General features: G+C 46.8%; 1 protein-coding gene across 5 annotated transcripts in view; it reads left to right on the top strand.

The window, feature by feature from the left end:
• FLVCR2 (FLVCR heme transporter 2) overlaps positions 1–22254 on the top strand; it is a 34128-nt gene that overhangs the window by 9757 nt on the left and 2117 nt on the right. Inside the window, exons 2-11 of one of the 5 annotated variants that reach the window (XM_030482437.1) lie at positions 2114–2255; positions 3528–3668; positions 8004–8071; positions 8843–8946; positions 15127–15237; positions 15873–15978; positions 16456–16567; positions 16992–17047; positions 18763–18860; positions 21722–21784. In XM_030482437.1, coding sequence (XP_030338297.1) covers positions 2114–2255; positions 3528–3668; positions 8004–8071; positions 8843–8946; positions 15127–15237; positions 15873–15978; positions 16456–16567; positions 16992–17047; positions 18763–18860; positions 21722–21784 — 1001 coding nt within the window. Of the gene's footprint in view, positions 1–2113; positions 2256–3527; positions 3669–8003; positions 8072–8842; positions 8947–15126; positions 15238–15872; positions 15979–16455; positions 16568–16991; positions 17048–18762; positions 18861–21721; positions 21919–22254 lie in introns of those variants that run through there. The other 4 variants (XR_003990913.1, XM_030482438.1, XM_030482440.1 and 1 more) reach the window with 4 other exon arrangements.

Here is a 22254-nt window from a genome sequence, read left to right as displayed (position 1 = left end):
ATGAGTCCATTGGCGTCCCAGAAACATGGAGATATGTCAGAGAAAGTATGCAGAAAGCACAAGGAGTTTTTGCTAGAATGCAGCAGTATGTCTGAGCTCATGCCTGGGTTAAGGGACTCCTGAGTCATTCTGCTCTGTATGCTGACATGTTTGGATATAGTTTATGGGTAGGATAGTCCTTGCCTTTTTTAGTCCTTGCTTTCCATACCTGTGGAGTAATAGACCCTTTCCAGGGACTGTCAATGCAGTGAGCACTGCAGAATCCTTCTGTAGGGCAGCAGTTGGCTAGCGGGGCTGTCTTGCTGCTGGTCAGTTGTCAGTGAGGCATAAACAGTCCATTTACACAGGGACAACAGGTCATGGTGGTGCTAATTGATTCCTATTGATCTATGTTTCTACAAAGAAACAGTAAATTCAATGGGTTTAATTTGACTATATCCTCATGCCTATGTTTTGCATACCTCCTACCTCCACTCTCACTGTGATGAGGGCAGTGGCTCTATAGGGGCTGTATTGGTGTAGCTGAATAACCACTGTGGGTGGGATTTTTTTAATGCTGTTAGTCTGTATTGGTTCAGTTAGCACTGTTCTGGTACTTTTAGTGCTTTCCTGTCTCCAGGCAAATGGTACAACCTGCAAAAGAGGTTGGAAATCTGTTTCAAGCAAGGATGAGAATAGCTGCATGGCCACTTGGCATCTCTCTCTTGGGTGCTTTCTCAGTCCTTCCATCTATTGGAGGCTCTTGTGTGTGCCTTGTCATTGTCCACAACAGCCAACATAGGCTTAAATTAGGAAATAGCGAAAGTGAGGGTATTGCCAAACAAAAACCTACTTTTGCTCCTAACACTCACCCTAACAGGTGAGTGTGCAGAGCCTTGAGAGCAAGCAAGAGCTGAGCTTGAGCATGGCTCTTTCTGTGATGTCTGAGAGGCTTGCAAGTGCTGGGAAGGGACAGGGGAACAGGTAAATACACTTGAGAACAAAACGGTGATTGAAGCTCAGCCACAAACCCTGAAACACAAAGAGAGGAAAGTGGCTTTTATAGGCCTCTCTTGTGTTTAGAGTACTCATGAGTGTGCTGAGTGCACTTTGGCTGCCACTTCGTGAAGAGTGAGCTCCTAAGCACCAAAGTAACTATTTCTTCCCTCTCCTATTTGAGAGTGCCACTGAAGAGCTGTGCCACTGTCAATTGCACTTATCGGTGTGGCAGTCTGTGCTGCTACAGCTCCTTGTCGCTGTCCTAGAGAAACAGCTGTGGAGTTAAAAACTCTAATGTGCTCACTAAAGTGTGTGCTGCCACTGCAGGAGCCCCTCAGCTGGACCTGTGCGGCCCTTGGCACAGGAGAGGCTAGAGGTGCAGGGGTTTCTTCTTGCAGCCCTTCAGAGCCAAGCATTTTATCCAGGAGCAGTTGCCAAGCCCCATCATGCAACCTCAACATTTAGGATGCATGCCATCAGCACTTCTTTGCTCTCAACCTTGTTTTTCTGGGTTCTTCTAGTGGTCATAGGCTGAGCCTTGTCTAAGGAGGGGGCTCATTAGGAAACTGTCATAAAGTGTCTGTGGCAGACTAGTATCTCATTAGGACTGGGCAGGTTTCTGTTCTAGGCCCTTGTGCTTCTCTCACTGGAAAATAATTTGGTTCAACTCATTAACCCAGCAAATAATTGTGATATGCTTTGATGGTCTTGTTTTCTGCCATTTTTAACGAGCAAAATTGGATTCCCAGGTGATCAGGCCAGCACCAGAGCAGGTGCAAGATGAGTGGGATGTGTGTGTGGACAGGAACATGTGGGGATGGGAGGACCGGGGAAGCAAGACCTCTACTTTGATAGCAGTGGGTAGTAATTCTGCTCAATTCTATTGTAGAACTTTGTCTTGAATATCCTGACAGCTGTGAGTGCAGTTGGGGCAACCTGTCATGGCCTAATTGCAATGAGTAGCTGGCTTTTATCTCTTAGTTGTTGGGTGCTAAAGAAGATTTTCACCTTGTTTGTGAAATTGGATTAGGCTCATTTGAGCCCTTAGTGGACATCAGGGGGCTGAGGGGTGTGGTGGTGGCAATGTTGTGGTTCCATGTCACACCTCACTGTGTCCCCTCTCTCTCCTGCTCAGCTCGGCATCGCTGTGGGCTTTCTGGTCCCTCCACTTCTGGTTCCCAATGTGGATGATGTGGAGAAACTGGCCTACCACATCAGCATCATGTTCTTCATGACTGCAGGTGTAGCAACAGCCCTATTCATCCTGGTCGTCATAGGTAAGGAGGTGGGAGCATGAATAATGAAACCAGGTGGGACTGAGAAGATCAGCCTGTGTGTGAGCGGCCTGTGTGCTGCGAAATGGGCTGGGGAGTTCATCTGGGAATGTGTCCTAACACACAGCTGACAGGATCATGCAATAACATATCTTGCTGCTTCAAGCCCTTGATGAACAGCACATGTAGAAGGGAGTACAAGAGGTTCTGAGTGCACCTGCCAAATTGTTAATTTTATCCTTTGCCTGCATAATAAAACCCTGGCATGAGTAACAGGGTTTTATTCAACCCCTTTATTCAACCTTCAAAAGCTAACAGAAATCTTCCAAGGTTCACAGATCATCTTGCCTGCAAACAGGGTGCTGGGCCTTGAGTTTGTGTCTTGGACCTACCTACCTCTAAAGGGTAGGGAGAAAGAGTCAGGTTATATGTTAGCACTGGAACAAGCTGTTCCCAGGAGAAAAAAACGTAACCAGTTGTGAGTGGAGAGGAGGCATTGAGAGCAGTGTCAGGACACCAGAGGTGCAACTCGCCTGCTTAACATGTGGCAAAGAAGCCAGAACTTTGGCATGAAAGACTGGCGTGCTTACTGGAGAGCAGAACTTGTCTGATGAACTCCATGTTTTGGTTTTTTTTTTTAGGCTTTTCTTGCTAGCTTGTTCATATTGCCTGGTGACTGAATCAGATGTAGGCTTTAAAGAATCTGGGGCAGGGAACAGGCAAGGTACAAAAATGGCTGTCTAGCACCTCGTACAGCAGTATGGCCTGTGACTGGGATTTCTGGATGCTACTTTATTGCTAGTTACGGACAGCAGATGGCTTGGCCAGCCTAAGAAGTGCCAGGCCTGAAATCTGGCATAGGTCATTGCTCTGCAGGCACTGGGCACTGCAGGGCATGAGGCCACCTTTGCCAGCTGCTTTTCCCATTTCACTTCTGCTTTTGTAACTCCATGCAACACTAGTTGCTGGCTGGCCATCCTCCTAGAGACAAAGGTATCATTAGTCCTGAGAACTCTTTTGTTGCTGCCAGGCATTACCTACACAAAAAGCTAATTGAAGGTAAGGTGTTTCCCCAGTGGCAGGAGTAACTGTTGGAGAGACCCTGTTCTCTGCTACTGCTGTATAAATTAATGTGTGGAGATCAAAGCTTAAGGATGATGGTGTGTTTTGTACACTTGGTTTTACTAGCCCATACCTCAAATGGCTCTACCTACAGTGGGTGCTCAGGCTCCCTGATTGCACTGTTACAAACGTGTGCTTTGTGTCTGGTTTCAGTCTTCAAGGAGAAGCCTCTGCACCCTCCGAGCCGAGCTCAGGCCTTGATCCAGTCAAGACCAACAGAGGAGTATTCCTACATGCAATCAATCCTCCGTCTGTTCCGTAATGCCAACTTCATGCTACTTATGGTCACTTACGGTAAGGTCTGGCCTTTGTTCTGTGCAGTTGTCGCTGCTAGACATGCTTAGCTTCTCCCTCCCTCTCCATGCTCTGCTGCGGCAGTACATGGCATGGGTTGTTTTAGGGGAACATAAGGACCAGGAGTCCTTCTAGCCCAGTAATCTCCAGCAGTGGTTACAAGCAAATGCCTAGAGAAGAACAAAAGCAAGGCAAGCACGCACAGGACAATATGCCCCCACTACTGTTCTCCTGGTCTTTGACTGTTTTCTGTTCAGGGGATTTCCCTATCTTGTTTTCTTTCATTCTAGTTAGTTAGTTACTTGCAATGAACTAGTCTTAAGTGCTTACCTAAGAAATACATAGAGCTTATATATAAGCAAGTGCAAGTCACAGACTGAGAGAAGGTAATTTCCCAAGGCAAGGTTGTGGCTGCCAGGCATCTCAGTGGAGGTCAAATGAAGTATGCAGATGTGCAGACTGCGTCAGCTTCCTTGGCGTTCCTTATGAAGCAAATGGAAGGAAGGATTGGAGAATGTCGTCTTTTGCCATCTGTCCTTACATACTGGGTTTGCTGGTTACTTCTCTTCAGCAGTCTTGGTCTGTTTGTCTGAAGGCAGTGTGATGCGTTGAATCTGTTCCTGATGCTGAATTGTCATATAGAAAAGTATTATTCTCTTTAGCAGAAAAGGTCATTGTGGTCTATGCCTGGCTGCATAACAGGATATACTGTAGCCAGCTAGTCTGCAGGGAGTTGTGTCTTCACTTACTACCAGCTTGCTGTGGAAGCTCCTCAGGGGGAAAGTTAATTAGTCCTGGAAGTTCTGCTGTTCTGCCCGCAGTCGTGCCTGAAGAGCCTGGTGGATGAGTAGCCAGGTTGGAGTGAGTGAGATAGTGGCTTTGTACCTGCTGAGGGTGCTAATGGTCTTTGCAGTTGTTGAATTCTCTGCTCCCTTTTCAGTGCAGTAGTCTTCTACAAATGCCTCTCTTGAATCGCTCTTAAGCTCTACTGGTTAGTATTGCAGTTGCTAGTTTGGCTTTTTGTTTTGTTTATTTTGTTTTATAGTACATGATGTCCTCTCAGCAGAGATAAGAAAAACTGTCAGGCAGCCTATCTAAAAATTGGATTGCGTCATCTGCTCAGTTCACACCCTTTAGATAAAAGAAAGGGGAAGGCACTTGTTCTAGTAGATGTAAATGAGTTCTAGAGAAGAGAGGAGGGCTTCTGGTATGAAGAGCATATTTAGAATCTGACCTCCCTGAGATAATTCCCTTCTGGCTGTCAAAAAGATGTGGAAAGGCATTCAGTGGCTTATAATTCAGTCTCTTTTCTTGCTGGTCTGTGCCTTTATTCTGTTCCTCTGTATAAGCCCCATGTCAATCTCTGTCTTGATTTGAGATGGTGACTGTTAGAGAGGGAACTATGCAGTGAAACTTTTTTTTTTAATTAGTCTGGCTTGAAAATGGGGACAGTTTTTCCTACTCAAAAGTTATGCTGGCCAAGATTTAAGACATCTGCAGCCACAGGAGTGCAATCGAGTCATCCTTCTTGGCTAACACAAAGATAGCTGCAGCATTTTGTATTCACATAGTGTGTGTCAGGGGGAGGGGGGGAAACCCGCTGCTTGTGCATCTTCCCTGGCTATAGAAAGAATGGGGGCCCTTGCATGATACTAGGTCAGAACAGGTCTGCAGATCTCTAAGGTCTTGATATTACCAGCAGCTGCCAACTCCTGTGGTAGGACTTGCAGCACTGGAAACACTGGTGGCACTGCAGCTGTGTTAGTGCTAGTGAACTGTTTTTCAGGAAGGCCCTCAGACAGGCTTTTCCCAAAGGCTGTAGACATTGCTTCTGTAAAGCTGGACATAACATGGAATGGGCATTAACAAACTATGAGTTTACTGGGTCGGGCTCTGCATTGGAAAGCCTGTTGCAGCTGAGGGGCGGTAGGCAGGAAAAGGGTTCGAAAGGCTGGTCAAATGGGCACGGCCCCACTGGAAATAACTCTTGCCTGTTTTATGGGCATTCAAACAGCTGTAATTCACAGAGAAACTTCACTGAGCAACTGTGACATGTGAAATGCCTACAACTTTTGCCAGCCCCCAGAAATGCAAATTCAGCACATTGTCTTGATTCTTAGAATATTTTGCCCGACTCTGGCGCCAAGTGTTGATGCCAACTCTGCACTACTTCCTGCCCAGCCTAGGAGCAGGGTCCCTTCTTTCTCTTGGATATTGCATGCATCACAGAGCTGCTGTGAAGATGGGGTACTGGCAGCATCAACTACCAGAGCAGCGTCTGGCTGTCCCCACAAGCCTACTGTCCTCTTGTTTGGGTGAGAAGTAGAGGTACACAAATGACTGGTAAACGAACTGTTTATGTCCAGCTTTAAAGTGAAGCAGTAGCAGGTAGTAGTGGCGATGGTGCTGATCTGCCACAGTTCCGTGTCCTGACACTGCAGTTTGTGGTGTCTCCTAGTGAGCAGCATGCTCCAGAGGTAGAGGAAGGATGAAGCTGAATTAAGCTCTTGTGGGCTGTTTTGCCATAGCCTAGTATTGCAGAGAGCCAGCTTTCAAGACTGGAGGATGCCTCCTTGCTGTGACATCTCCCTTTCTCTGGCTGCTGGCCCTGCTGGAGTTTCCAGCCCTTCTGAGTAACTCTTGGAAAGGATTAGGTGGATTCCTCTCACCTAAAGAGCATGTCACTCTGTTTACTAGCCTCTCCTGTAACCTCCTGACACCTGCTTTTGGAGCAGGGAGTGTTGTCACAGTAAATTGGCTTATTTGGGATCACGTGCATCAGATTCATTATCTGTTCTCTGTGCCATAAAGCTGTGGAGTGAGCTCTGCTTAATCTTATCAGAGAGGGCATGTGAAGGAAGTGTGATGTCCCCTCCAGTTGCTGATCTTGTGGCTTCTCGGAGTACTTCATGAGCTGTGTAGGGCAATGGGTATCCAGCATCCCAGTGAAAGAGTGGGCTAGGCACAGATTACCAAGTACTTTAGGGTCAGGGGAGCTGGAGGTCTTCAGGGGCCTGGGAAGCTCAGGATATTGTTCCCTTTGTCAAAACTCTGCCTGCTAGACTGCACTTCTGTATTATATATTGTGATGTTTCTCCTTTTAGCTAAGGCTGAAAAAGGAAAAGTAGGAAGTGGGGACTTGACATATATCTGCTCTGTCAGGATTTCAGGCATCTGTGCCAGAGTTTTTAAACCCATGCCTCCTTATGGAGCCTATAGGTGTGTGAGCTGCACTGGTGAAATCTGTGTCCCCATCCCTCCCCCATCAGGATCACTGAAACCTTGAAGAGAAACTAACTGCAAATGTAAATGACTTTCTGAGAAGAAAGTTGTGTTGACTGTTACAGACCTCATCCACCTGGGGAGGGTTTCTCGGTATTGCCCAAGGTGAGAGTGTGGCCGTTGCAGTGCTGCTGGTCCAGCACCCATGTGGATGCTCTTGTACTGTAAGCAAAACTCTTGGGTTTTGTGCTCTTTGGGAAGATGTTTAACTTAACCAGAGTTGCATGTAAGCTGGAGCAGAGTGTCTGAGTGGGGCTTGACCAGTATCACCCCAACAGTTTCCATTCTCACCTTGGGTGATACTGAGAAACCTTCACCAGGTGGCTGATGCCTGTAACAGTTAATCTAACTTCCCTTTCAGAAAGACAATTACTTTCACAGTTGGGGTTTTTCTCAAGCTTCAGTGATACCTTTTAAAATGCAAGACTTTTTCCTTGCAGACACCCCCACCAGGTAACTGGGAGAAGTGCTGTCTGTGCTTCACCATTGGCTCTGCTCTTATTTTGCCTTCTGGTGTTTCTTGGCTTGGAGAGGATTTTTACTGGCTCTCAGCAGGGAGAGCACTATCAGGCTCTTCTCTGGAAGAAAACCACACAGGTCAATGGCACTGGTGTTAATTGAATCCCAGGTCCTTATTAAAGGTGTAATGCTGAGGCAGGTACTTTTCTAGTATTTTGCCTTGATTGGGAGGAGGAGAAAACTCCAATGCTAAAGATGGATCTGGGTGTGAGGTAGGGGTGAGACTCTATGAAGGACTTGCAAGACTTCTTAGTACCAGAAATGTGCACAGCCCTTTTCTCTAGCTGCCAAGGTAAGAACCATCCTGAAACTGCAGGGTGCTTCCTCCTGCATGCTGACATCTGTCTGTCTTTGGTCTGTCTGCTTTTCTTTCAGTAACCTGTGTCTGGCCAGTCTGGCTGGCTCTCGTGAGAGTCAGCAGCCTTGTTATAGATCACTGCTCCCAAAGATATCTCTCTTTGCATTTCTACCCTTTTGCTACCCAGGAGGAGAGTGGCAGGCTCTGAATGTGCTGTATTTTTATCCCCCTCTCAGGTCTGAATGCAGGTTGCTTCTACTCCCTGTCCACTCTGCTGAACCGCATGGTGATCCAACACTACCCAGTAAGTGTATCCAACCCTCATGACCCTCTGATGCTTGCTGTTGTCCAGCACTGGCTGTCGAAGGGTAGTCTGTGAGAAATGCAATGCCACAGCACTTCTGACTGGCTCTGACACAAGTTGGCTGGCTGGCAAGAGAGCATTTATTAGTTCCTTTAGTTCTTGACACCACCCTGTGCAAAACCTGGAGAGCTCTGTCAAAGACAGCTCCTTTACACCCTAAATGACACCTTTTTCTTCTAAGAAAGTCTTCCAGCAATTCCCTCCACCCTGTTCCTTCAGTGATTTCTACAGGGACATCCATAGTGAGGGCTGCCCACACTTGTGCTTTGTGGCAAAGGGGTGGGGTGCTTCAGTAGCTACATAAAGTTTACTGCAGGGGCTGCATGCCAGAGAGCTCCTGTCTGTGCTGTCTTATAGTGGTTCCCAGTTTTTCTGGTTGATCTCACCCAAGTCCTAACACCACACATCAAGCTTCATAGGGTTTATGCTGACTCCTCTGAGAGTATCTGTTCACACTGGCGTTTTTTCTGGGCTGGCTCAGAGAAAGTGCCAAACCACTTTTCTTCATGGGCCAGAACAGAGCATTGCATTGGCTCACAGTGGGCCCCAAAGTGTTCTTGCAGAGGCTAGTTCTGGTTAGTGTGTTACCAGCAGAAGTCATGTGTGGACACCAACATTGGTGTCTCTTCCTCTCTGAGTTCTCTGCATTTTGCTTCTTGTCAGTTATGACTTTGCTCCTGCATTTGTGTGAGTGTGTGTGTCTCGCCATAGAGGGAGGAGGTGAATGCTGGAAGGATTGGACTCACCATTATACTGTCGGGGGTGACTGGGGCTCTGATCTCTGGCATCTGGTTGGACAGAACCAAAACCTACAAGTAAGTCTCTTTTGCCTGGTGACTGTGCTGTTCCCCCATCCTGTGCAAGGAGCAACCCTGTGCAGCTGCAAGTCAGCAGTCCAGAAACTAAATCTTTGGGAGGGTTTGAAGGAAAAAAATGTTGTTTTCAAAATCCAGTTAGTCTGAAGTGAAGTTTGAGCTGTGTGTTAGTCTGCAATAGTGGTCCCTAAGGAGGCATAAGGAGAGGATGAGATGGCCCAGTAGCCTCTTTGTCAGGGATGAGAGAGTTCTTGGCACAAGCAGAATCAAGACTGTACCAGACCATTTCTCAGCCCTTACAAACCAGCTTCTGTGAATCTTTGTCCGGCTTAATGAAAGGCACATTGAATCCAGTGCCCAGAGGCATTGCGTGAGGGTGCGTTGCTGAATTTAGGGCAGGCATAAGGAATATTGGGGTAGCAGGTGGATGATTCTGGGTTTGCTGTCTGGTGGTTTGGGAAGGCAGATCTGGCCAGCATACCCTGCCATCTGTGAAGGGACAGTTAATAATATTCGGGTGTCTGGAGCTCCCAGTCCTGAGGAACTGAGATCTCATTGACAGACCTCTCTAGGGTGTCCCAGGGGATGGACAGTGCCTCTCCTGTCTTATGTTGAGGTCCATGTAAATAGTTTTACAGTTTCCCTGCTCTCTTTGTGCTATAATCTGTTGTCTGAGCAGGTTGGGTGAAAGGGGGCTTTACTGGTGGTGTACTGGTGATGAGCTGAAGGCAATTTTGGAGTTATTTTCCTTGCAGCAGCTTTTCTCCTGGGGAAGTCCCACTGCCATTATCCTACCTGGTGTCTTGGGCCAGGAAAACAAGACCATGTTTGCTTGCTTGGAAGGGACCATGTAAGTAGGCACAGCTGGCTGAGAGTGCAGAAAAATAGGGTTATGGAATTTACCCTACAGACCCCAGGGACTATCTGGGGATAGATTTAGCCTTAGGTGAGGAAAAACAGTGCTAAATTTTTTTTTTTTTCTCCATTGCAGCCCACAAAGTGGATTTCTGTGGAACTAGCAAAATTTTTGAATGCTACAGAGTCTTTATTTAGCCCCATTTAAAACTCTATTTAAAAATTAAACTGTCAAGATGCCAGATGTTCTAGGTAGGTACCCTCCCCCTTCCCTCTGCTGCTCAGATAGTGTCAGGAATGAAATGGTAAGCACATGAAAATCAGGAAGGAAAGATGTCAAGTCCTTTTTTTAGTAAGCTTGGAGAGAGGGGGAAGCAAATGAATGGGATCCAGCTGTGATTGAGGGAAGCAGGGGGAGGTTAGTAAGAGAAAGAATTATAGTGCTCTACATGCATGTTTGATCTTTACTGTCCCATCAGCAGTTCCTTGAAAGGGTAAGGCTATGCTAAGTCAGGCTTTCCCCATCTGTCATGCTCAGGCACCAAATGGCCTTGCATTCTTGCTTTTATTTGGCAGGCAAGTCCCTGCGCTGTTCTTATTTTTGGAATTAGCAGGCACAGATTTGGCCCATACAGATACGTGAGTTACGCTGTGATGAGCAAGCAGTCCCAGAACTGGGGCTGCCTCTGGTGGGATGACTTATTGAGAACAGCCCACCTCTTCAAAAGAATGTGTTTTGACATCAAGTTAAATGGGGCTCCATGTACATCCTTCAGGTTCCTGTCCTAGAGGAGAGAGGGAGTTATGACACTTGGAGACTGCTGGTGCATTGGTATTTGTAGGGGAGTCTGGCTCAGAATCAGGGGTTTGGGGACTGGATTAAGCAGCACATGTCTTTGGCCATGGTTTGCTTTCAAGGGCAGCATTCTCATGGCCTCGGGTCTAGCTGGTTCCAGACAGCACTCTCTGCTGTTATCGCTGTATCTCTGTAAGTCAAGATGTCAGAAATATTCAGCTCTCTCTATTGACTGGGCAAAGGACCCCAAGTGGTGTTTTAAACTTAGGTCTGTACAGGCCCAAAGTGTGTCAAAATTTGGGGGTGGGAGGAAAGTCTTGGATAGTGGAGAATGGGGGTCGCTTGGGTCTCTTCCACTGAAAGGTGAGTGCTTTCTCAGCCTAGCTTGGCCTGCAATTTGGGTCATCTTGTTGTAGCCCTTTTCCAGGTTAGGCCTTGTGTAGCGGATATGCCTTCATCCTGTCTTGACGTATGTCTTATAAATAATTTATCAAGGCTATCTCTTTTTGTGACCTTCATACAGGAAAAAGGCAGCACAAAACTGAATACCGAAGGATGAGAGGTGGTGAAAACCAAACCAGCCCTCTCTAATTCTTCCCTTCTCCAGCATCTAACTTCAGTGTCTTCAGCGGTGAGATCTTTCTGGAAGTATAGGGACAAGGCCTTTGTTCAAGGTCTTGCGCAGCCTGGAATGTGCTCATGGCAAAGTCTGTGGAGGCTATCTGTCATCCCAGTCTGTACAGCAAAGCACTCTGGAGCTGCACATAACATCCCAGTAAGCAGTTAAAGCTGTGGCATGTGGCTGTGGCCTGCCTCCCGCCCCTCGTTCATTTGTTGCTTCAGATGTTGCCTGACTCTGGTGTTTTTGCAGCTCCAATCCCCTGTGAGTCTTGTCCTGTCCCTTTAGCTTTTCTTATCCAAGTGACCTTGCGAGATGCTGCTGGGCGGGGCCATGCACATTCCTTAGTCTAGTCTTGTCCCAAAACCAGGATCATTACCTGGTATGTAAAATGCCAGTATACACGCAGAGTTTAGGCTTCCTCTGAAGCTGGCTGAACAGCAGGAGTTGGCTCTCCATTTCAGTTCCAGCTGGTGCTGGCCCTGCCTGGCTTTTTTCCGTAAGGTCTCTCTTTTCTCACTGTGTGAGCACTTTAATCTGTCTCTTCAGAAGGGAAGAGAATGCGGTTGGGAGGGCAGATGAATGTCAGGGCAGCTTTAAGGTTCACCGAAGTGACAAGGATGTCGGCTCCTTCTGGGATGTCCCTCTTCCTCTGCTGCAGAGACCTGGCAGCCGGTGCCTTCATAGCACTGCTTCCACATCTTCCACATCTGTACACTGGGCTTTCTTTGCAAATCCCAGAGCACAGAGGGAGGTTAACCCCAGTTGTCGCAAGGTGATGTAGCAGTAACTTCCAGTCTGCACTCACTGCACTACTCAGCCTGTAAGGAGACTGGTGGTACCTGTTCCAGACAATTATAATCATCAGTCCCTGTAGGGCCATCATGGGAACAGGTTGCTAAAACCAGAATGCTGTGAATCTGCTTCTCCTCCTTGGTGTTTTTATCTCTACTATAAGATTTATGGCTATGATAAGAGATTTATCAAGGAGAACTGGGTATTCTTTCATGCCCCCACGGTCCACAGAGCATTCTTCTTGTCCTCTAGTGAACATGGTGACAAAGGCCACTTCCTGGTGTCTTTCCCCAGGGTTTTCTTTGTTTCCCTATGCGTCAGTGTCCACCTGTGTCTCAAACCCTTTAAAAAACCTTTGGGCCTTCTTGGAGTGCTGGACACTAGATCTCTTTTTTTTGTCGTCAGTGTTATGCTCAGGGGAGCTCAGTATTGCTGAAGTCTGGTTTAGCAGAAGTCTGCTTGTGTGCTTGAGACTGTTTCCTGCAGCAGGAGTTGCATTCAGGGCTGTCTGCTCAAGTCCCAGTTAGGGACTGTGGTGAGCAGGCAGCCACTCAGTGCATGGCTTCAGGATGCTTCCTAGCGTGGGACTTCCACAGCACTCAAGCACACGGCCTTGTTCTTTCATAAGGGTCTGTTGATTCATTTTGTCATGCTGGAGCCTAATAATTCATGGAGGTCAGTGAGGAAGGCTTGTAGTCTCCTAGAGCTAGCTAACGTGTGGTAGATAAAGTACCCATGCTAAGGTCAAACAGTTATCTCCATTTTATCCCCCACTTAGTTCTGCAGTTCCAATGGAGAACAGCTTCAACAGCTGCCTGCTTCTGTGAGCCTGCCTGCTCTAGTTCTCGGTGGGGGGCTGCGTGTTCTGGGAACTTCTTTCTTGCAGCTTGACTAATGACACAGCATCAATGTGAAACAAAGCCCTGACCACATCTGGTCACTAACTCATTCATCACCTTTGCCTGGAGGTGAGGGGCAAAGTGCAACTGTTAGCGACTGTCAGGACAGACTGAATCAGGTATAAACTAGTTGCAATACTTGAACCGTAAGCCTAGGAAACCTGTGTGACATTTTGTGGGGCTATCCTCAGAGCTCTGTGCTGAGACCAAAACTGGCTGTGGGGATAAAAAAATAACAAACATTTTTCAGGTGCTGCTGGCAGAGGCTAAGCTTCTTAGGGCCACAGCCACTTCTTGGAGGCTTGCACTGTATTTTAGCGCTGACTGCCACGTATTTAGAGACTCCTGTTTATGGGAGGAGCACCCAGTTCAAACTTGGTCCATGCAGTCCAGCGAGCTGTAATTCCAGCCTTGAGCCCCTTTGCTAGTCATTACTGTTCCTCTGTGGCTGCTTGTCAAGGAATGGGAGGCGTAACAACTCTTGGGAGATATCTGAGGAACCTGTACTGATCAGAAAAATGCTTTTACCTGCATCTGTTTCACTTTCTGGGGCTGCTTTCTAACTCTGCTATCAGTCTGTCAGCTCTTCACCTTCTACAGCCTCCAGACTGTTTGCTGGCCATGTAGAAGCTCTTTATAATGGGTTATAGCAGAAGTAAGCAGCCCCTTTATGCTGCCTTCACTGGTGACTTTCTCCTCCATGAAAGCATTGGAAAGAACATATTCTAGAAATGATTCAGCATTAGGGGTTAAGGGGTTTGCCTACCACTTTGATACAAAACAAAATTACTTGTCACAGTGAAATGTTGTTTAGCTTTTCAATACATTTAATGTGTCTAGTGAACCTTTGTAAGTATGAATCGATAGTTGAAGTCTGAAATTTCCTTCTCAAGCCTGTATTTGGATAAGAATTGACACGAGCATGAGCCCCAGTGACTTCAGTCATTGCAGCAGTGAGGGAGGATAGAACTTTAGCTGGAACATTCTGGTTTTATCTCTAGCAATACAGCGTACTGAAACATTTTATTACACAATATGACATTGACTGCTTGTTTGGGTTTGTATTTTGACAGTCATTTGCATTAAAAAAGAAAAAAAAGTGAAAATAGTTTGAGGTTTAGTTTCTTTAGTAGAATTCTAGGACCTGATACCAAACACATTCTTTAATGGATTAAGACTAAAATTTGGTAGAGGGTACACAAGTAGCTTGTGGTTATGCATTTAACTTCTTCCTAAAAGACAATAGCCAAAAAGTTTTGTCAGCTCTGGTAACTGTTCTGCTTTCAAGATCCTGGTGGAATTTCATTCAGGTAAACGATTTACCTTTCCTTCCTTTCCAAACCTATGTACTGTGAAGGGCTGCTTGCTACTTCCTGTACTAGAAAGAGCTTTATTTTTTGGATGTGGGAAGGGTTTCCTTGGTGTCTAATCAGGGATGACAATTGCTAACGTTTCAGTTCTGGTAAAGGTGGCCTGGGCTGCTGCATGTATCTCGCAGTAGCAAGCCCACTGACATCACTCAGCATGGCCAGGCTGCAGGTCTGGCAGTTCCCAGGATCTGGCTTTTCCCAGGACCTACCTGGCATTCTTCCTGGGCACAGGGTCTTTCTGTCCGCTCTGCCCAGAGATGAGAGCTTGTGGCTCAGCTGCCACTGGCTGTGGAACTGGCACTGTCCCTGCTAAATGCTTCTTTGGCTTGAGGGTGAGGTTGTGAAGGCAACTTGGTTTGCACGTCACCCCTCCAAGTGCGCTAGGCAGTTTAAACACAGAAAGGAGCAGCAATGAAAGGTGTTTTAGACAGCGATGAAAAATACAGGCCCATAACAGTGGAGCAGTGTTGTCACCTCTTCCCTTTGCTTTCCTGCTTGGGACTACTCCATCATCTCAACTCCTGCTTATAAGTAAATGTGTCCAACTGGTTATAGTACAGAGGGTGCCCAACAAAGATTAGTGATCTCCTTACTTGGCTCTTGTTCTCCCCTTCAAGAGGCATGTAAAAAAAACCACATGGACCAAGGACCTGTCAGCCCATGGTAGGATCTGAGTTTTGTGGCTGCTTCATAGGTGCCTCCTTACAGATGTGATGCCCGACCCCACAGACAGCAAAGCCCCCTATAATGTTTATTTATTAACCACATACTGCAAACTATACCAAGATCTGTGGGCAAAAAGGAGGACTGGATTAAATAAAACCCTGACTCTACTTTTCTTTGCAGGCAGACAACACTAGTTGTCTATATCATGTCTCTGGTGGGAATGATAGTCTACACTTTCACTCTGAGCTTAGGCCACCTCTGGGTCGTCTTTGTGACTGCAGGCATACTGGGGTAAGTTCATGAGCAGGCTGCTTTCCTCTACATGTGAGGTGCTAGGGATGAGCGGGGAGGCAAAAGTCATGGAGGGATTTGGGATAGTCATAGCCTGCGTGTGGCTCCTGTGTGGTTTAAGAACAAAATTATCTGCTCTTCCCATCTCTCTCTTATATGTGTTTCATTAGCTGGGGACATCAGCATGGCCCTGCTCAGCTGCCTTAAATGTTCCAGGTAATCAAGTGAAAGCATTTGGAAAGTGAGAGGTACCACAGCCCCATAAATGACTGATGGGTAGGAATGAAAAGCATGAGGGTCTGGGTGGCTGTTTGACTGTGCTGGGGATGCTGCCCCTTAGAGTTACTTGTGGGAGATGCTGCTTTTAATTCCTTGTTGTAGTAACTGGCAGCTCCCTGCTGGCCTGGCTCTGTGCCTTGAGGCTGTGGGCAAAGGTATTTCTGGGTAGGAGGAAGACCTGTGCTATGGTGAGGGAGTGAGACAGCTACCTGGGCTGTGACAGTGTGTGACAGTGCTAGGGAAAACACCCTGTGCAGTCAGTGAAGCACCCTAAAAGGGATATGGGCTACACTGTGCCTCTTCAGTCTTCCGTCTGGTAGTTGCTGAGTCTTCCTTTCCATGTGTTTTTTTTACAGGTTTTTCATGACTGGATACCTTCCGCTGGGCTTTGAGTTTGCTGCAGAGTTGACATACCCAGAATCAGAAGGAACATCATCAGGGCTCCTTAATGTCTCGGCACAGGTAGGTGTGCTGTTTTCTCATTGCTTACCTCTTCATAGGCAGAGAGGTTAAATTGTAGTTCTCAACTTTGACTCCTATTTCTTGTCCATGATTATTGTAATGTACTGCAGAGCTAAGCACCCCGGGACTTGGCTTTTTGAATTATGTTCCTCACGGCATTTCTCTAGTGGCACCCATTCTGTTTCTGCTTAGGAAAATCCATGAGGATGCTAGCCATCCTTGCCTTTTCCAGCACTGCCCTTAATAGCCTAGGGCCTGGCTCTTCTCCAGTGAGAGATGGCATTCTGGCCTTAAGGGTCACCTGTCTTCCCATCAGCTGTATGGAGGTCCCTCTGCATGTGTTTATAGCCAGACTTATCCTCACTAGGCCTACAACTTGGCTGGCCTGTCTGCTCTGATATGTCAGTAAAGCTGAAAAGCTGTTTGGGCTGCTTTACAATAACAGTACAGCTTGACACTGCCTCTGATTATTTGTAGATTTTTGGTATTGCCTTCACCATCGGCCAGGGGCAAATCATGGATCACTTTGGGACAAAGGCAGGAAACTTATTTCTTTGTGCATTCCTGTTACTGGGGAGCATTATGACAGGTAATTAAAGTTTTCAGTGTTCTTCTGCTGTGACTCTTCCCCTTGGGCTTGGCATATGAATTGGAGGGCTTTTGTGTGTAGTGGTGGCTGCAGAAAAGGGAAGGACATAGCAGTCCCATAGCAATGCTGCTGTGCTCCTTTAAGCATCTGGTCTGCGCTACAAAGAAGATCCAAGGCTTTTTGCCCTGGCTGCTGGCTGGAGTCTCAAAGATGCACCTTCTACATGGTGCAATAAGGAGTCTCTATCCTGCCTGTTTCAGAAATGCTCTCTGCGTCATCCAGGAGAGTGGCTTCCCTTGCTCACCGCAATATGTTCCTGTCTACTCTTGCGCCTCTGCTGCCCCTTTGAGTCCTGGGGAAATTGATTTGGGCTCTGCATGGTGACTTAACTGCCTTCACATCTCATTTCCTCCCTCTTTTCCAGCATTCATTAAGGCTGATCTCCGAAGACAGCAGGCCAATTTGGATAACGAACAGACAGTGAGTAAATCCTCCTTCAATCCCTGCTGTGCCCCTGCTATTTGCTCAGGACAACACCCAACCTCTCTCCTTTCTAGGAATGGGGCTGGCCCTTTCCAAGCGAGGACTGCAGCTGTCATTCTTTTACCCTACCACTTTTTGCGTAGCCCTTGGGGAAGCTCCTTGCTGGCATTTTTAGACAGGTGGTATAATCCCAGCTCTGCCGGCCGCTGGGGCCTCTGTTTGCTCACTGTTAATATCACACAGAATCTGTAGGCTCTGATCCTCTTGAGAGTGTGCAGAGCTTCACACATCTTTATATCAGCTAGGGTATAAAGTAGGATATCAGTAGGGCAGTGCTATGTTTGCTTCTCTCCCCTGACAAAGCACTGAGCCTAACGCTGCTTTGCCCTTGTTTAGAGCTGGGTAACTATCATTCCAGGCCCCTGGGAAGGCAGGTTATTCCTCTTATTCCCTGTCCTCAGCTGCCAACTCTCTTAGAAGCTCTCCCTGCATGAAAAGGGAGGAGACTGGTGGTCGAGGCGCTCTTGCAAATATAATTCTAGACTAGGTGGGGCTGGGGAAATCATTTACAATTTATCTGGTTTGGATAAAGCAGCTCTCCCCCTGCCCCACTGTCATAAGAAGAATTCCTGCTTTTTCTTTTTTTTTTTCTGCTCTGAGGCTTACAAGTTTGGGTGATTTTAGCAGTGGTGAGTATCATGGTCTGTGGGACAACTAGAAGGCAACTGCTCTGCCAGAATTCTGGTGTGAATGGGAGTAACTGGAACACACTTGGCTAAGCTGAGCCCGGGTAAAGACGGGTCTCTTTTAATATATGCAAAACTGCTTGTATCCTGCAGTTAATAGTGCTGAAGTCAAAGGCAGACGATGAATTGTAAGGCCAAACCATCCTCTGCAAGCTCTGAGGCAGCAGGGTTGTAATGAGAGGTGCTGGTGGCACTGTGAGTTAATTCGTACCATGTATGTGAAAGGCCCAGGAAATAGCAAGGTCCTTTGGCAGTGATGTCTAGTAGTAGTAAGGCCTTTTCCCTATGTCAGTCGCTTCTCTCACCAGATGAACTGTACACTCCGTTTTTAGTATAAATCTTTTAGTATAAATACAATTGTAAAAGCTTCCTGCTGGAGAGGCCATTGAGACCAGAGCAAACGTGGTACAGGCGTAATTTCTATAATACTAAAAGTCTCCAGAACTGACAGCAGTAAGAACCAGAGGAATGTGTGAGAGGTAACAGGTCTCAGTCAGGCAAAAACTTCACTGGCAGCTCCTTCCCCCTGAGGACTCACGCTTTTGAGAGAGTCATGATGGACACCCCACTGCATGCCCAAATGTGGCCTTCACATGGCTGAGCTCGCCTGGGTACCTCTCAAGCTTAATGCATAACCCCATGTGCTCAACCAACTGAAGGTGGGCTGAACCTGGTGTTCTGCACTAACATGGATGCCTCAGTCAGGGGAACAGCCAGTGGGGCTTGGGCATTTTGTGCTGCCTTTGTGGAGTGCTCTGGGGTCAGGTCCTGGACCTTTTCTACATGGCGTAGCTGCCTTACATATGCTTTTACTTACACATGATTTTACTTTGCCTGTTCCTCTTTATTTTTTTTTTTTTTTTTTTTTTTTTTTTATCCCTCCTCCCTCCCCCCTTGCCCCTCTTTTATTTCCCTTTCTACTTGCTTCATCCTTTCTGGCATGGTGACTTGTGGCTGTTGTTACAGAGACTCCAAGGCAGCAATCAGATCATGGATTATGGGACTGTAGCTTGTAACCCTAACCCCATCAATTCCCATTCCTGCTCACTAGTTCATACACAAAGGTAGGAGAATCGCACTAATCTGCTTCTCTGAACACTCATAGGTGGCACAGGCACCAAGCCAATGGCACTTCTGGGGTCACAGCAATGGCCATAGAGTACTGAGAATCTTTCTGGCCTTCTCGGGGACACACCTGAGAAGAAAGACAAGACAGCTTTCACCACCAGAGTGGAGATCCCACCAGGCTCATGTCAGATAGGGGCATAGAGATTCATCTAGGTGTAGCAAGGCAGAGCCTGGCGCTGGGGCCGATGGAGAACTGAATTGTCAGTAAGTTACTGGGGAGAGGAGGTACAGGCATTTAGAGAATCTTCTCTGACATTACTTTTACAGTCCAGATTCTTGGCTGAAAGTGATACCAAGAGCCCTGTAGAAGAGTTGGCTTGATCACAGCCAGGCTGTATGGCCAACTTCAAGAAGTTTAAAAACATCTAGCAATAACAGAGTCATTGGGTTGGTGCCTCTTGGTATAAGAATGAAAATTGTAAAGCTCTATGCTTGCTGATGTGTGAATCGCAGTAGCACTTGGCATTTTCTCAGCTGTTGCTCAGGGTATAATGCTTTATTACTCACTGTCCTCTGCTTTGCACTGACTGGCTGATCTGCCAAATTAACCACGCTACTCTTTGCTTTCCAAGGTGTTCACTGAGTGTGTGTGTCACTTAGTGCCACAGTCAGCCAGACTAAGAGGCAAAAGCAGAGTGAGTCCGTTGGGAAAAACAGCCTTAATCCTGCTAAGATTACAGTGTGTGCTACAGGGTAGCTGCCATGCTTTGATGCAAGTGTGAGGAAGAGTCCCATGGACAGGGAAAGATTTGAGTCCAGGATGAGTGCTTCTGAAGCTGTGTCCGTGCTGCAGCCTGAGGCAGTTTTAGCAGGGCAGATTTTTGGTATTAATTTGTTTGAGACTCTGCCCAGGAATCACAGCCTCTCAGCAGACACCTATCAGAGCTTTTGGCTGCTGTGTCCATGCTGCATGACGTTTCCCCTTTCTGCAGGACCTGCCTTGTGTTCACAAGTAGTTTGTCTTCTGCCAGTGCCCTTATCTGCTTACGGTTATAATTAAACAGATGTTGCAATTAGTAGAACTTGCAGTGGGAACTAAAATTAGCCTAATGATACTGTAGACACCTTGTCCTCTGTTAATAAAGCTGGAGTGTGGTTCCAGCAATCCTCCCACTTCAGTCTGCCTCAGTTCAGAGAGTGACAGCAGGGTTAGCTTTCTGTATCTCAGGACATTTAGATCTAATGCCCGTTTTACATGATAATGAGTCTCTTTGTGGGCTGCCTTTGTTGTAAGTGCATCTGAAGCCATTCCAACATTGTGCCTCAAGGTTTCATAGTAGTAGCAGTTGATTCAGCTGGGTACGGCTTTCACTCATCTGCTCCTTATTTCCAGCATCCATGCAAACCTTCCTGTGCTGTTTCTTTGCATTATGAAATAAGTATCTTTGCTGAGTTTCCATGGATTGTTTTGACTCGGGAGTGAATTGTTCAAGAAAAGCCTTAGGCAACATCTGTTTGGAAATACTTTTAAGCTTGTGTGGGTTTTTAAGAAAGCAGCTATCCTATAGAGTGCAGGATTCCAAAATGGCAGGACTATCTTTTAGTTCAAACTGGGCTTTGCTAGGCCTCTCTGAAACTTGCAAATTTGATTTGTATGTGCTCAGAGCACTTGAGACTACTTTGTGCTGGTCTTACACTGTTTATATTAGTGGTGGATAAATGGAGGTTTTGGTGTGTGCGTGTGTGTGTATGTGTGTGTGAAGAACCTGTTCTTGACAGCAGAGAGTAGGGAGTAAAGTGGTTTCATACTTTGTCCTGCTTTCTTAATTGTAATGAAATTAAAAACTTTTGTCTGGAGTGTTAATGCTACCAGCAGGGCTGAGCACTGATGAGTGGATGATTTTGGATGACCAGTGACCTGCTCTAGGTGTACGGCCACAGCAAGGGGTTTGTTTAAAACAGGACTGAATCTCTGCTGTGTCCTCAAACCATGTCCTGGGTAAGTCAGGACTCAATCAGGGCCAAGTACCTTTTTTGCTGGTTGTATGTTTGCCTGGATGCAAAAACGCATCTGAAGGATCTCAGTGGAATACCCAAAACCATTGCTTTTTTCTCCCAAGGCCAGTGTGATTTAGAGACTGGCTTAGGGCTTTAGGTCAAGCATCCACCCTCAGCGGCTTACTGGAGTTCTTTGCAAGTTGTAGCATGCTTACTGTCTAGTGAAATACTGCCAAGAAAAAAAAATCTTGCTGGAATTTTGTGTAATAGGCACAATGTGTACCACATCCCCTGCTTCCAAAACTTGCCTGCTCCCTTTCTCTGCTTACTGTGTGGCAAGCAGCCTTCTGCTCCTGTCACTAAGCCATGGTCAGGCTGTCCGCATGCCCTTTTCCAGTGCTGTGACTCCCAGCTGTGAGAGCAGCCTTCCTTTCCCAAGGTGGTGAAGCCGTGAGGCAGGCTGTTCTCCTAAACCCTCTGTTCCTGTAGCTCCTCAGCAGGTGAGTGGTGTACAGACCCCAGAAGTGTTTGGGGAGTCTGTTCAGAGTTACCAGAGTGCTTCCATGATGCATTCTGGTGGGGGTTCCCAAGCCTAAATGCAGCTTTCCGCTTACTCCTACCTCTGGCACTACTTCATACACTCCTCTTACCCCTCCTGCTGGTAGTTCCCTCTATGCACTTCCTGGCTTTTGCTTCCACGCACTTCTTTGAAGCTTTCCTGATCTCACTCTGCTTTGGGATATTGCTGCTGACCTCTATAAAACCTTTTCATCTGCAGTTTGTGTAAGAGGGTGCTCAAAATTAAACTGTTTCGTATCTCTTGCTTCCATGCTGCCTGGACTTCTCTTGAACTGCACAGGGGATGTGAACCTCTTTCCTGTGCACCCCTGACTCCTGCCTCAGATGTCAGTCTTGCCCCACAGTAAGTTAACTTAGAGCTCAGGTTGTGGGATACTCACATCTGCCTTTGCAAGTCTGCATACTGTCTTCTGAACCAGTGACAAGTGAGGTGTCTCACTGTAAGCAGAGTCAGAACTTGGAGAGGTACCTGAAATCCTCTGGAGGACTAAGGCCTGGGTTTAATCCTAACACACCGCAGAATGGCTCGGTAGAATAGCTCATCAAGTTCCACCCAGGAAGGCTGAACTGGAGTTGTGAAAGTTTGGCTGTTTCCTGGAGCCCAGGATAGGGTGGTAGTTGGGCAGCAGTTTTGGTTGTCCTTGCTCCTCCTCTGGGAAATTACAACTCCCCTCATCTTAAGGGAAGAAATTTTAGGAGGATTCAAGTAATCAGGCTAATTCTTCTATAGTATTCATGCAGGAAAAAACCCAAACTTGTGTATATTTGGTTCTTACTTCTTATGGCTCTTTAAGATAAAAGCAGTGAACTTTG

Source organism: Strigops habroptila, chromosome 4, assembly GCF_004027225.2.
Source record: "Strigops habroptila isolate Jane chromosome 4, bStrHab1.2.pri, whole genome shotgun sequence".
In the NCBI taxonomy this organism is placed as follows: Eukaryota; Metazoa; Chordata; class Aves; order Psittaciformes; family Psittacidae; genus Strigops; species Strigops habroptila.
Note: the sequence above shows the minus strand (reverse complement) of the source record. Positions and strands in the feature narration are given on the sequence as shown.